Source organism: Camponotus floridanus, unplaced genomic scaffold (genome assembly GCF_003227725.1).
Source record: "Camponotus floridanus strain SB8 unplaced genomic scaffold, Cflo_v7.5 scaffold21, whole genome shotgun sequence".
NCBI lineage: Eukaryota > Metazoa > Arthropoda > Insecta > Hymenoptera > Formicidae > Camponotus > Camponotus floridanus.
The window spans coordinates 456,858-471,504 of record NW_020229337.1 but is presented as its reverse complement, the minus strand read 5'-3'; the positions used below and the strand labels follow the sequence as shown (position 1 = coordinate 471,504).

Sequence of the window (14,647 nt, the reverse complement as noted above, 5' to 3'; positions counted from 1 at the left end):
CTCTGCATTTGATCGCATTCGCAATGCAACGCGAATTGAACAAGTCAATTATACCGGGCGTTTCAATCTCGCGAGACATATCCGGAAGAGACTAGCATACTTTCTTTTCATTCATTCATTCGTTCATTCTTCCGGATCCTTATCGAAAGAAAACACTTAAATATTTATATAAAAAATTATAATTAATATTTTTAATCATAAAATATTTTAATAATTGTAAAGAGTAAATTTTCTTTGTATAAAAAATAAAAATTAAAACTTTTTGGTGATAAAAGATAACTGATAAAGATAACTGATATACAAATATAGAGATATATACATAGATAGCTAGAACAATATAATACATAAAATAATATATTAGAATAATTCGTATTCGCAAAATGCGTCATTCGATTATTCGATAGGTGGAAATCAGAAATTGCGCGGCGAAAAAAAGAGAAAATCGTTGCAATATAAGTTTCTCGAGATATATCTAATAGTTCATAATCACACATTCCATATAGCATGTCTATTTAACTCTGTGAAATAATCCTCTCGCATCTGCATTTTCTTTCTAAATTAAAATTGTCCCCCATATAATCGCGCATGCGCGTGACGGGAAATCATTGACCTCGTTTTCCCTTTTCGACGAGACCTTAATTGTCAGCGGCATAATCAATAGCGTAAGAATCGCCGCGAAACGCGCGCGCGCGCGTGATAATCGGCGCAAATGTCACCCGCTATTATTTATCGTACGCGGTGATTGCACATAATGCGCGTAAACTGCATCATCGCGTAACTGCAACGAGCCTGCGATAAAGGAAAGGGCAGGGGGGAGAGTGATGACAAATTGTCGCGGCCAGGGCGACTACGAAATTTTAAATTAATAGCCCGCACACCTTGCATTGTGTGTGCAGCGTGCAACCACAGTGTTGCCAGGGATATCGTCGTCAGCTCGCGCTAATTGAATGCAATTTTCAGCGATGATATACGACGCGACGTCGTTTAAACCGTCGGGTTACGACGTGTAAAAATGTATATTTACCTTCTTAAGCTCTCCTATCGGCCAATACGGCAAACATGGAAATAACGGGCTATAATAAATTTGCTTTTTATCGCGCGTTAACTAGCAAGAGTTGAGCACGGACCACGACAGTTTCCTGATTGATCTCATCTCTCCTGTACATTGTTTCCAACATAGCTTGTTCGGGGTTTTCTTTTTTTTTTCTTTTTTTTTAATGAGATTGGGTCGAAAGGTAATTTAATAATTCTGCATAAATAGGTCTCTTGCGTTAATTTTCATTAAGAAAACATCGATCGCAAACTTTCAAACAGCGCCGTGAGAGAGAGAGAGATATGCACATATGAAAATTATAATTTCCTATAACAAAATTAAGATATGATGGAATTATTTTACAGAATAAAATAAATACATTATACAGAGTGACCCCGAACGTTCCAGCCAGACTTTGAGATCTTATAGAAAATAGAAGTTAGTTAAAAAAGAAATTATTTTATTTTCATAAAAGAAAAAGATTTTTATTTTTTATTTTTATCGTTTTTTTCAAGAAATTTATTTAGTTTCATTTTCTTTTTATTTCATTTTGTTTTCACCTTTTGCTCTTCCTTCATCAGAGATTTTTGAGCGATAACTTCTTAAGGAAGCATTTTTCGACCCATGTTTATAGGAAATTTTTTGTTCAGAATTAAATTTCCTATAAGACCTCAAAGTCTGGCTGAAACGTTCGGGGCCATTCTGTATATTATAAAGTATATCTGTATAAACTGTCGGATATAATTTCGGGAAGCTTATATCAACATTTTTTCCTCTTTATATTCTTTTAAGAATCCTATCTTTAAATATCCTTTAATTGTATAAAACTTCAAAGTTATACGAAAAAAAATTTCCAGATGATAATATTAGTTGATGTCTAACAAACCTATGATATTCGGTCAACATATATTATTATCCGATACATTACATACACTATTATTAGCATTGTACGAGAGCACGTTTTCTTTTTGAGAGAGCCAATCTTAGACTTGACCCGCTAAAAGAGCGCGTTATACACCAACAAAATGTGCAAAAGCCATCTCTGGTCACCGCACGTTCGTTGGCGTGTTGCTTCGTGATAATAACAGCGGCCGTTGCAACGCGAAGGCGAGGCGCGCTTTTCATTTCGCTGCTGCAACTCGAGTGTAAACGCCAAAAGCCTATAATTGCAGAGATTAAAAATGACAGCGAAAAAGCACCGCACCAAAAAAGTCACACGAAATTCCTCGATATTCCTCGTATACAATATTTTTCGCGGTTGCTCTCTCTCTTTTTCTCTTGTATGTAATTCTTGAAAAAATGTAAAAAATATCTATAGAGCTATCTACATAAGTCCTTTATGATCCAGAAATATGAATCTTAAACTTTATCTTTAATAATATGATTTAATAATAAATTTTTTAATAGATCCATTAAATTATTTCCAAGTTGGAAACGATTGGAAAAATCTCGCGAAATAAAGCTTCAAGAAATGCACAATTTTAAATTGAAAGAAATTTCATTCTTTCTCTTTTAAAATCCTTTAAACTTTTGCGAGATTTCGTTTGCAAACTGCCTCGTTAAATTCACCGTCATCGCGCGTACTCGATCAATAACGACTTTGTATGTCTCTCGCAGCGTGAGCGACCGATTATTTCCCATTACGAGGGCTCCGTAAATCGCGCGTGTACCAGCGCCGTCGTTAAGCAGCCACTTTGCCACGTTACGTAGCGGGGTAATGAGATTTCTCGTGTCTGCCGTGCGTCCCAAAAGATAAGAATCGATCCTAAGCCGCTATACGGTTACTCAGTTACACGTGCCGCATATAAATGCGGGGGTGTATGAAAATCCGTATGGATAACACGTTGATTCTCAAATTCTCGTATAAAGTATAACTATGCGCAAAATCGAAGCATAATGAATTAATATCAAGTATTAGCTTATCGAAAGTGCGTCAAGTCGTAGATATTTTTTTCGATAACTAGGAAAAAATATTATTGAAGTCCGTTCTTTCTTCCGAATAAAATTTATAACTTTAATCAAGAAAATACAACAAAAATTCTTTTTCGAAAGGAATTAAATTTTTGACAAAGTATATATCAATCACAAATTTATATGTTTTAGTAATTTCGTATAAAACTATTAAAGAGACTATCGATTGATCGAGTAATTGCGAATTATTAACAAAATTACAAAAAGGCGAAAAAGTGGAGTAACGGATAATTTTGCAACGAGCCGAATACGATTATGCGGTTCATTACTCGTATCTGGCATCGATATTACTTAACGCGGTTGGTTGCACGCGCTCAAAGTATCCATCACAATGTTGAAAATTGCGTTATAACCGCGGTTTTACGATGATAATAATAATAATAATAATAATCAAGGCGTAAGCGTGTAACGCAAAAAAAATGTTTCAGCAGAATTCGATCATAATTTGCGCTTCATCCCAGCTTTCGAGCCGACTAAATAATATGATGAACGGCGATTATGATAGCGGTGGACGATTTAACGATTAAATTTCGTTTACGAATAATGGAGTCGGTTAAATACTGCTGCGAGAAAAGTGATTCAATCTGCTCTTTTATCCGGTCGCTTTATGGCAGCGTATATTTTTGCTTTACATCGTTATTCAATTTCATTTTAAGCGTTATTTTTCCAATGCGCAAGCCCTACGTAATTATTCGCATGATCGCTGGAAATGGAGCACGTAAAAACTTTCTTTTTTAAGAATTAAGCTTCAAATGCTTTAGCGTTATATTTTTAATGAATTATAAATTACTTTATATTTAAAAAATTTTTTTATATATTATTTAATATTCTATTAATAATATATAACCAGATTATATTATAATCAAATTTAATTAATAATCTTGTAGTAGTTTATTTTGGCGAATAATAAAATAGGATTGTGATAATTTCTATTATATTATATATATATATATATATATATATATATATATATATACATATACATGTTTCTTTCTTATAAATTAAATTTGACCTCATTATTAATTAGGTATAAATCAAGTATACTCATATTATTGCACAATTATTGTCATGATATATTATTATTATTTGTTATTGACAATATTATATTTGCAATGTTATATTAACAATGTTATATTTGCTAATAGTAAAACAAACTCAATTGCACTGTAAATTCTAAATGCTGTCGATACATATAAAAGGTTTGTCGATAAATTAAACTGTAATAGCTTCCTGTAACAGTTATTCCAGAACAAATAATCGTTAACAGCGTAGCAATAACGTTGAATATAAATCCGGTTCAATTATCGCGAACGAGACATCTTGCGCAAAATATCCCGCGAAAGTTTTGCCCGCGGAAAGTTCACGTCAACAATAGTGCGCAGTCTATCGTTCGCACTTCGTCGTAAATTTACGACGCAACACAACACAATACAAACTCGCGAGCGACGATGAATAATGACGAGTCGGCCAATTATTAAGCCAGGAATCCGACGCCCGCAATTAGTGGAGAATTACGAGAACGCGTGCATCTCCCGTCCTCGCAATAATACGCACGAATGGCAGACATACTGGGCGGAACTTAAGCAACGGATTCGGCGAGCTATGCGAATCTCGAGATGCACAGCTTCCAAGACGCGCTGAAATTTGCACGATGCTGGAATAGGTACTTTAACTTAATGCTTCGGCAAAGATATAGAGGCAGGTTTATCGCAAGGATAGAACGAGTCGAAAACGTGTCGATCTCCCTGCCAAGTTTAAGGTGATCAACTCGTTTTTCGATTCATCATTAATCAATTCGATCGGTTATATTTCGCAATTTGAGAGGAGTCGAACAAAAGGGAAGGCGCTCACCTGGTCGCGTTGATCGTGAAAATGGTCTCGATGGAGCGACGATCTAGCACGCTAAGCAGATACTGGACGGCGATTAGGGCGAGGACGACGCAGGCGAGCGCCTTGTAGAGGTGGGCACGATGCCACAGTGTCACAGCTGCGGCGGCCACAGTCATTGCATGCGCGAGACACCATAACTCCCTCCTAGCCGCCGTTAGAGGAGCACCGCCGTGCACCACGAGGCGCTTCCCCCCGCTGGCCGCCGCTTCCTCGGCTGCAGCTGTAACCGCTGATGGACCTGGGACCGATCCAGTCCCTCTCCTCCTCCCTTGACGGGCACGAAGGGAGAAAAGGCCGCCCGGGACTCCTCACTTGCGCTCGCCAAGAGCATCACCCCCGTGGACCCTCGGGACGTCCCCTCGGACCGGGATGATGACGTCTGTAAAACAGTAATTGAGAAAGTCAGAAAATTTCTCGCTAAAAGCGCGTTCTGTTAATTATTATTGATAATTAATATCAATATTTTTACTATCGATTCTTAACATATATATTACACATATAAAGAAATATATAAATTGTGCCATTAATTATTCAATTTATATTTTTGCACTATTAAAATATAAATTCTTATTGAAATGTATTTCGGTACTGATTTAATTGTTATAAATTAATTGATTTTATCACATATTGATTTTCGTTTTTGACACACAATTATTTTTAATAATTTAGGTCGGAAAAAATATGGGAGGAGAGAGAGAGAGAGAGAGTAAAGGAACTAATTAATAAATATTATTTTTCTTATTTAGATATTTAAATTTAATAAAATATAACTTATTTAGATTTAATAAAAATGTGTGAAAGGCAATATTTTTACTAATTTTGTTCTGCAAAATTGTAAGAAAATAAAGACAGATAATTCAAATAATAGATAAAAAAAATAGTAAGAAATAATTATTAATAATGGGAGAGAGAGAAATTTTAATGTAACTGAAAGCATTTTCTCCTTTTATAAGATAAAAATGATTACTTTAGCGCAAAGTATATAAAGATACGTATATTTCTCGCGAACTTTCTCGCTCCTCGACCTCGTCCTAAAGCTTCCAGCTAATATCACGCAGTGCCATTAACACCGCGAGCTGCAAAATTTATCGCGAGAAAGCTTGTGGAAAAATGTAATAATATCGTAGTATTGTATATCTTCTGCAAGTTACGAGTCGGGCTCGGCGAAATAAAAAGGAAGTTCCCGAAGATATGGAGAATTAAAAACGTCATGTGCGCGGCTACTGAGAAAACAATTTATCCGCGAGCATTATTAATTATGTTGTCAACTTCTACCGAGACGCCACAATATTCGCGACACAATTTCGTTCTTTCATTGTCTTGGCATACGAAAAAAATATTGCATGTATTATTTAATCTTAGAAGAATCAGAGTACACATATATATTTTTTATTAATTTCCCCAAAGAACTATATTTTTCGATACTGAATAATATATAAAGAATATTACTAAATAATATCGAGGGTTTCATCATCGTATCTCTAATTTTAATACAAGCTATCAAAATCAGAAATTAATATTTTGTGAATTTAAAAATTATTCCTGTATTCCTAATGCTTTCTTAGCCAATATATATAAAAAATATGTAAAAAATTATTATTATATATAATTTTTATATATAATATTCGAATTTTAACATTTTATTCTCTTATAAAATTGCGACTTACACCTCTCTGTGATAAAATTCTGAAAATATGATATAAAAACAAAAATAAATTAGAAGAGAAAGAGTAAAATTGTTTTTCTAGTTATGTAAGTATATTTGACAAAATTGTCATTGTACAAAATTGTGTTTTTTTTCCAATTCAGCTTAATATATTCGAGATATTTATTTATTCAAGTTGACGAGTGTACTAATAGCGTTAGCGAAACACGGCGAATCCGATATGACGTTGCCAGGGAAATCGCTATCGCTATCAGAACTTCATCGGATCAAACTGTGGATTACTCTTACACCATGCCGACCGAAACTAATCCGAGTTTATGTGCCCGGAGCTACCGCGAGTGGTTGTATTTAACGAGTTGCCAGATTTATCGGCTCGCGACAGTAACTCGTTCCCCGAGTGTTTCGGCGCAATCTTTATTATAGCAACGCCCCTATTAAAACCTGATTTTCGACCAGTTTATTACCGACGACTTCGCGTTCCAACTTCATATTAAATAGAAATAGGTTGATTAATTCTTTCTTGATTAATTAATTAGTAAATTTATCGGAGTAAACTAAGAGAACATTTCCATGTGAGTTCAGATTCAGATACTGGAATCGTGCGAATCTTTTGCAATCTCTGAGTTACACACAATAGCGGATCGAAGAGGAAATTGGCTACGCTTGCGGTTCGGAAAGTGGAACGTAAGAGGATTAAGCTGACATGTGCGCTTTACTGGACGACGGATTGGAAATGATTAATAGTTTACAGTTTACTGGCTAATATATAGATGTTAAATGTTCGGAACTGAAACATAATTTTGAATTTTTGAGTCTAATGACTTTGCGCTATTCGAGACAGATCCTTTAAAGATTCCGTAAAAAATTAAAATCTCTAAAAATTCAAAAATCTAATAAGCCAGCTAATAATCATAAATTTTTATTAAGTTATGTATATATTTTATTATATATAATGAGAGCTTGATTTTTTCCAAAATCTGAAAGCTTTACTATTTTATATAAAATATTTTACAAAATATTTTATCAAAGATTAGAAGAAATTGCAATAATGCATTCATTTTCATTTCATTTGCAATTATGTATTAATTATTCGATTATTTTTTATAATTATTTTTTAATATTCCACATCAAATATTATACGCTTAAATTGAAACGCAATAACCAATAAAGTGAATCGTACAATAAACTACAAAAGTAAACTGAAAACCAAATATAATTTCGCCTGTAAATGTTTGATTTAACTTATTAAAACATTATATAATTTGCAATCAAATTAATTGGAATAAAACTGAATAAATTTGAACATTATTTTCTCAATACTTTTCATTGATTTATGGACTTCGTATTTTCATTGTTCTCTCATATATTACACTCACTGTGCAAGCGTTCGATTCGTTCTTTATTACCATTTTTCGATCTCCATTCTTTATTATAATTTTCTTTTTTTCCTTTTATATTAACATCCACGGAGACGATAAATATTCATTTCGAAGAAAAAAGATCTGGAATATTGCTATCATCCTCTTCCTCCTATCTTATGGATGTGTATGTATTTCGACAGTGCTAAGATAGACTATACCTTCGATCTATTCACACTGTTCGCTTATGTTTAGTATACAATCGCAATTCCAAATCCTCTTCTCTTCCTCCCTGTCTCTCTTATTATTACTAGCTATCCGCGCGTTATCGTCCAGCTCCATTCTAGCGTACGATATAGGGCGTCCTGATTTCTCTTTGAAAATTAATGATCGTCGGTCGGGATATTACAGTGACACTAATAGAGAAAGAATAAAATACAATCTCGCGTTATTAGGGAAAAATGCGACCGAGGCGGAATTTCACGAGAAAAAAATTACATCAGAGATATATTTTTCCATGTTCAAAATCTCGAGATCACATCAATTATATGATAATGAAATATTAATATCAATATAAAACACGAGAAAAGAAAGAAAAGTTTTCGATAACGATGTTTTATTCCTTGTTATTTTTTAAGGAGCTTTTATATGTAATTTTATTTCAAGAAAAATTTTGATTTTAAAAATAAATATATCATAAATGTTTAACTTTTTCTATAAAGATATTATTCGTACTGTATATAATAAATATTTAATGAATCTTCTCTCTCTTTCGACATAAATTATGACGTTTCATTTTGATAAAAGATACATTTCATACTGAAAACTGATATATGAGCGCATAATATTAATGATATTCCGATGATTAAACTCTGTTCCGAGTGACCAGTTCTGTTCGATATAACAATGCTCTTTTTTTACATCACAGCTGTGATACTCTTTTCCCGAGAGTCGGCGCGAAATGCGACATAGTGCTCCATCACCCAGAGTGGAAAACATCATTCGGAGCTTTTCCCCGCCACAAAACCACGCGACTTTCCGATTTTTCCAAGCTATTGGATTTTCTCGCTCGACAATTGTCGGAACTCTCGTATTTTCCGCGACCAAGTTGACGAACAAGAAGTCCCCTGTGTCTTCCTTTCTCTTTTTTTTGACAAAAAGAGTTCATAAACGCAACTTGATAAAAAGGCGATCGATAATTTCTAACTGCACAATAACCGATTAAAATCAAATATCTATTGTCACACTTTCGCTGATAGTGCACACTTTATTTAATAAGTTCGTCGTGATAATTGTCTTTTTATCATATTTCTCTCTTGTTTCACTTTAATTTCAGAAAAATGCGCAATCTTCATGTCCTCTAAATGATCATAATCGTTGACATTTATGATGGTTTCAATAATCGATTATTTGAATTGCGTAAAAAAATAATATAAGGTTACTACTATTTTTTGTATATACATCATATCGTATTCCGAATAATTACACAAATTATGAAATATTTATTACGAATATTTATTATTATATAAATTACAAATATTATAAAATGTTAGAATAGAATGTGTTAATTGTCTCGATATCTTAATAATAATCCCTTAATAATATCTCGGCATAAACTCGATGATTAAACTCGATTTTTCGAGATAGGTACCGATATTTGCAACAAAATACAGAATGTACCATTAACGAGCTTAGTTTGTCATCGCGGTCGATTTGTTTTCGTTGCCGCTGGCGTCGTTTACTCATGAAACATGCGATCGTTGTAAACGATCCTCGACAGGCAGAAACCTATGGACGACGTCGCCAATCCGTCTCGCCGCAAAATACGCGACCGCGGAAAGAAAAAGAGGCAAATAATAACTCTTCCCCTCGTTCGCGATAAATTTGTGACTCTGTCCCTCGATGATAAAATCAGCCTCAACAGGCGAACATGTCGACGGGGAGTAATTTTCCCCTATTCCGGAAGTATCACCATGCAACATCCCCATCGTGGCCGTTATGGGAGTGTAGACATATTTTTTCTCTTTCACGACATTTATATTAATCGTTACAACTTCTTTGAAATTACGTCCACCCTACAGCTCGTACCCTATTGACTCGATGGGTCGCTCCCTTCTCTCGTGGCATACCCGAGATACCCTCTTCACTTTCTGTTTCAAGTCACGTCGCGATACGTCACGTCAGGTTGCTGGAATGGCTGTTGCAACGATACCCTGAAGTTTCCTGCGTATCTGATGTAAATTTCCTAAGTATGCTGTGTGCGTCGGTTTTGCAAGAGATAATTTGTACAATTATGGAAGATGCAAATCAGAATTCCGCGGGGTGTTTTATGGTGGAGATAACATGTATAATTAAGGGAGACATGAATCAGTGCTCTTATTCTGAAATAAACTTATAACGTTAAGATATAAGCAATTTCAGAAAGAAATTATATTATACTATCTTTTTTAGCTTATATATCATGTTTATAACATATTTATGACACATTTATAATATTAATATGTTTAAATTAATCAAATACTTTGGAGGCTCTTGAATTAAAAAAAATCTTTTAAAATAAAAATTTTTAATTTTCAAATATGAAATAGAAATTATTAGCATAAGAAGTCACATTTCTTATATCGAAAGATTACTTCATCAATTCTAGAATAAATTGTAAAATAAATTTAAAGAAGCATTAGTTTATTCGAAATTTTCCAATATCATTTTATCCACGTCACATAATATTACATAAAATATACACAATTCTAAAAACAGCGTAAACATTATTATTACGCTTATATTATTTAATCCAAAACATTCAAATATTTGAACATTGTATATAAAATAAAAGCTGATGACTTAATGCTTTACAATTTAACGTATTTAATCCCGAATTAATTTTCTATATCGTAAGCCGGTTGGCGACGCGGAAATTCATTTATTTATTTACACTACGTAAGCCGTACGTGACGTGAGCGGGGATGCTGTACAATAAAGCGTGCGGGATGATATGATAAACAGTGCGTGTCGCCAACTTTATTAGACCGAAGCTGTCTCTTTCCGCGTATTTCCGCGAATCGTTGCGCGAATCAAACGTCGCGCATTTATTCAATTAAAAACGCGACCTCGCGACCTCGCATTCACCAAGCGCTTCCGCGCGATAAAGTCGCCGGCGCGAAGAGTAGGATACGCGGTAATTGTGTTCTGCTGCAATGGCAGAGCTGCAATGGCAGAGCTGCAATGTGCGTGTATTGCAAGTGTTGTTAACAGCGAAAACAGAGAGAGGAGGGTCTCGGTGGTGGCTTTGCATACAGCGGAATCATTCGCGATGGACAATCGGCCGCGAATTAACACGCGCGTGCCCGCATGTAATCGCCGTTTCGTATTTCGCGAGCCGCGCGTCCTATTTGCATGCAAACGCGGAAAGCAGTAAAATAGCGTGTATGATAACGTTCCACGCGGGATATAGCTATCCTGCAGAGATAGATCCTGCGAGATTGGCCGCGACATGCGAATCCTCTCGACCGTGAAGTCTGTCGCTCGTAAAAACAGCGCTGGCATAATTTTTCATCAAAGACAGGTGGAATTTAAATGTGTCAACAGAGGGTTACAGTTTTCAAGACAATTTTGCACCCCGTTTTATATTTCCGTGACATGTGTATTTGTTTCAACGTATACACTTGGCAGTTAAAATTTGCACGGTGACCAAATAGTAAAATAAAAAAATTCGGATTAACAGATAAATTCTCTCTCTCTCTCTCTCTTTTGGTTAATAATAAAAATTTTCTCATGAATTCATTTCGCTTTGCATAAATAAATACATCATGTTTGCTTAAAGAAAAAAATAGATATTAAAGATGAGCAAGAGATGAATAATCATGGAATGATATGCATATTTTATTTCCTCACTAAATAATTTTTCTTTAAATAATTTCTTTACATTCTCCCGCGGCATTTTCCTTTCATTTAGATTATGCAAGATCAAGTGACATTCTGATATTTTTGCTGACTAAAAATCGGATTTTCAAGCTTTGAGTATGATAGTTCATCGATGAAATAAACAAATATAAACACACACACAAGCACAGCACTCAATATACTCGACATACATTTACGTGTCATTAAATCGGGTTATTACGAGTGAGACCGGATTACTTTTTCATAGGCGCAACCTCGTTCCATAACCCTCGTGTTAGACTGTCGAATAATTTCCACGTCGTGAATACATATCGACCGCATCGTCATCGCATGGATTGCGTCGCGTGGGCGGAATATTCAAAGAGGACATCGTGTCCTCCTGCTTCTAGAATCCTGGTCGACAGGAGGTATTATCGTATTCACTCCTCGTGTTGCATATTCGTTGCGCGTAGAAACGCACACATTTGCGCATTTGTGTGAATGTTTGTGAAGTAATGCGAGGGAAAGAAAAGAAAAGAAAATGGAGAAAAAAATGGAGAAAGAAAAATCTCAAGCTGATTTATCACTTCCTCCTAGAAAAATGAAAATAGAGATTAAAATCGTATTGTAAAAAGAATATTGAAAAAATATGTACATTAATAAATGTAATACTAAGAGATGAGAAAGAGAGAGAAAGAAGAATATATGATATAATCCGCGCAATATAATATACAACTACATACAGTTGTGAAGAATTCTTCAGAATTATACTTCTGACAGAATAGAATAAAATTGATCAAAGTGAACATGCAATCACACCGTGCTTTCATTAATGTGATAAAGAATTCATCAGAATACACGATACAAAAAAATATAAATACAAAAAAGTGTAAAACTTGTCTTCAAAAAATTCTTTACAGAGGGAATCGTAACATTTTACGATTGCACGACCAATGATAAGAGAGTTGTAAAATTCAGAATAATTAATCATATGTATGAATGATATTAATGTACATCGATAATTACTCAATAATTAATTTCGCGGAAACGAGGATGCATAATGAAACAGGGAGAAATAGGTGTGCCCGAAAGGGATCGTTTGTGTCCAAAGAGAGATCCATTTCAAGCCTGAAGGGGATCGTGACCCTTCGCATTGTACGCGTCATTCCCTATTCGCTTTCCTGCGAGCCGTCCTGAATTCTTGGCTCTGTCGTATCTGAGTGCGGCTGCACTCCGGCGTGCATTGCACGTCGCAATGCAGCAGCCAGAGTTACGAAGGATATGCGTGTGTGCGAATTTGCTAAAGAGCAAGAGAGAAAGGAAAGAACAAAAAGAAAGAGAAAGCAATATAACGGTTGCCAGCATCCAAGGACCCACGGTCAAGGTCCATGATAAAGTCACTAACATTGATTCGAAAGCTTTTGCTTCTCATCCTAGAGAATGAAACGAATAATCCCCCGAAAGAAAAATGTAATATTGGAAAAATTTAAATCTGTATACATATCGATGCAACCAAGATTGATTTGCTCATTTCATCGTAAATGAAGTTTTAATTAAATCCGTAGGACAGCCAATAATATTAATTATATTTTGATTCAATCCGAACTTCAAAAAATGATTCGAGACCTTAAAAATACCTCTCTAATATATTAAAAAGAGAGCTTAATTCCAAATATAAAAAAAGTGACTAACTGTAAATACAAATAGCAGATTTTAATTTATATTCATTATCATAAATAAAATTTCAACGCAAAATTTCGATGCATTATATATTCGAGATAAAATATGCGTTGCATATTAATATGTATATTCAATAATAAATGTAATCATTTTATATTTTATAACGACATTATTAATTTCGTTCCTCTAATAATGCAGAAGAATTTTAAATCATAGATCCATATTTTATATTTTAACTTGTTTCATCACTTTATTTGGGATCCATATTTTATATATTAACTTGTTTCATCGCTTTATTCGGGTAGAAATTGATTGCGAAATTATTCGTTATATATATCTCGATTTTAAAAGTTTCTCCAAAAAAAAGGAAACAGGGAAAATAAAAATTCACGCGAGCATTATCCTTAAGTACACTACGCGCACGCTAAGTATCGTTGTAAAATAATGCCACGGCGGTAATTTAGCGACTTATCAGCGACTATAAAAAGGATTTCCTACCATTATCCCGGTAGCTTAGTTGCTGTTTCGTTACGTCAGTTGCCCTTACAATGTAACTTCTGATAGTCCTTAACGTTCGCCGGCGCGCTCCCCGAGGACATAGTAATTGCGTTAACATTGTCGTTACGTTACATCGTTGATGGCGCGCGATTTGATTATGGCGGTTACAAGTTAATTGAGTAGTCGTTAATTGAACAACAATTCTGTTTCATTAATGACGTTTGCGACTATAAAAAAATGCATTTGTACCAGAATATTCTAAAAATGTTTCTAAATTATTTTGAAGCGAATCTCGTGATCTGAATAATAAATTAAATGTCCTTTATCAATTTCGATTTTACAAATAAAGATCAACTTTAAGTAAAATTCTATATTTTTTGGTGCATTCTTCCGAAAATTAAATTCACCTATTTGACAAAATTTGTTTAATTTGACATTATATTATTTGCATCATAATCTCTAAAGTTTCTCTAGTTAATCATTCTTTACTAGCAGAATTGAAAAAAAAGATTGAAAATTAATCTACAATATAAATTATTAATGTGCAATATTCGAAAATGCAATTATAAAAGAATTTAAAAAATCTCATTCCCTCTTCATTATTTCTTATATTACAATTTTATTATACTTATATACAATATAATCATTAACGAGATATGATGATGATTCTTT

General features: G+C 34.2%; 1 protein-coding gene across 8 annotated transcripts in view; it reads right to left on the bottom strand.

The window, feature by feature from the left end:
- Window positions 1-14,647, bottom strand: part of LOC105253066 (beta-1,4-N-acetylgalactosaminyltransferase bre-4) — a 106,350-nt gene that overhangs the window by 26,139 nt on the left and 65,564 nt on the right. For all 8 annotated transcript variants that reach the window (XM_011260838.2, XM_011260841.2, XM_011260842.3 and 5 more), the window contains one exon: window positions 4,856-5,273. In XM_011260838.2, the coding sequence (XP_011259140.1) occupies window positions 4,856-5,010 (155 nt within the window). In that variant the 5' untranslated portion in view covers window positions 5,011-5,273. The remainder of the gene's footprint in view (window positions 1-4,855; window positions 5,274-14,647) is intronic.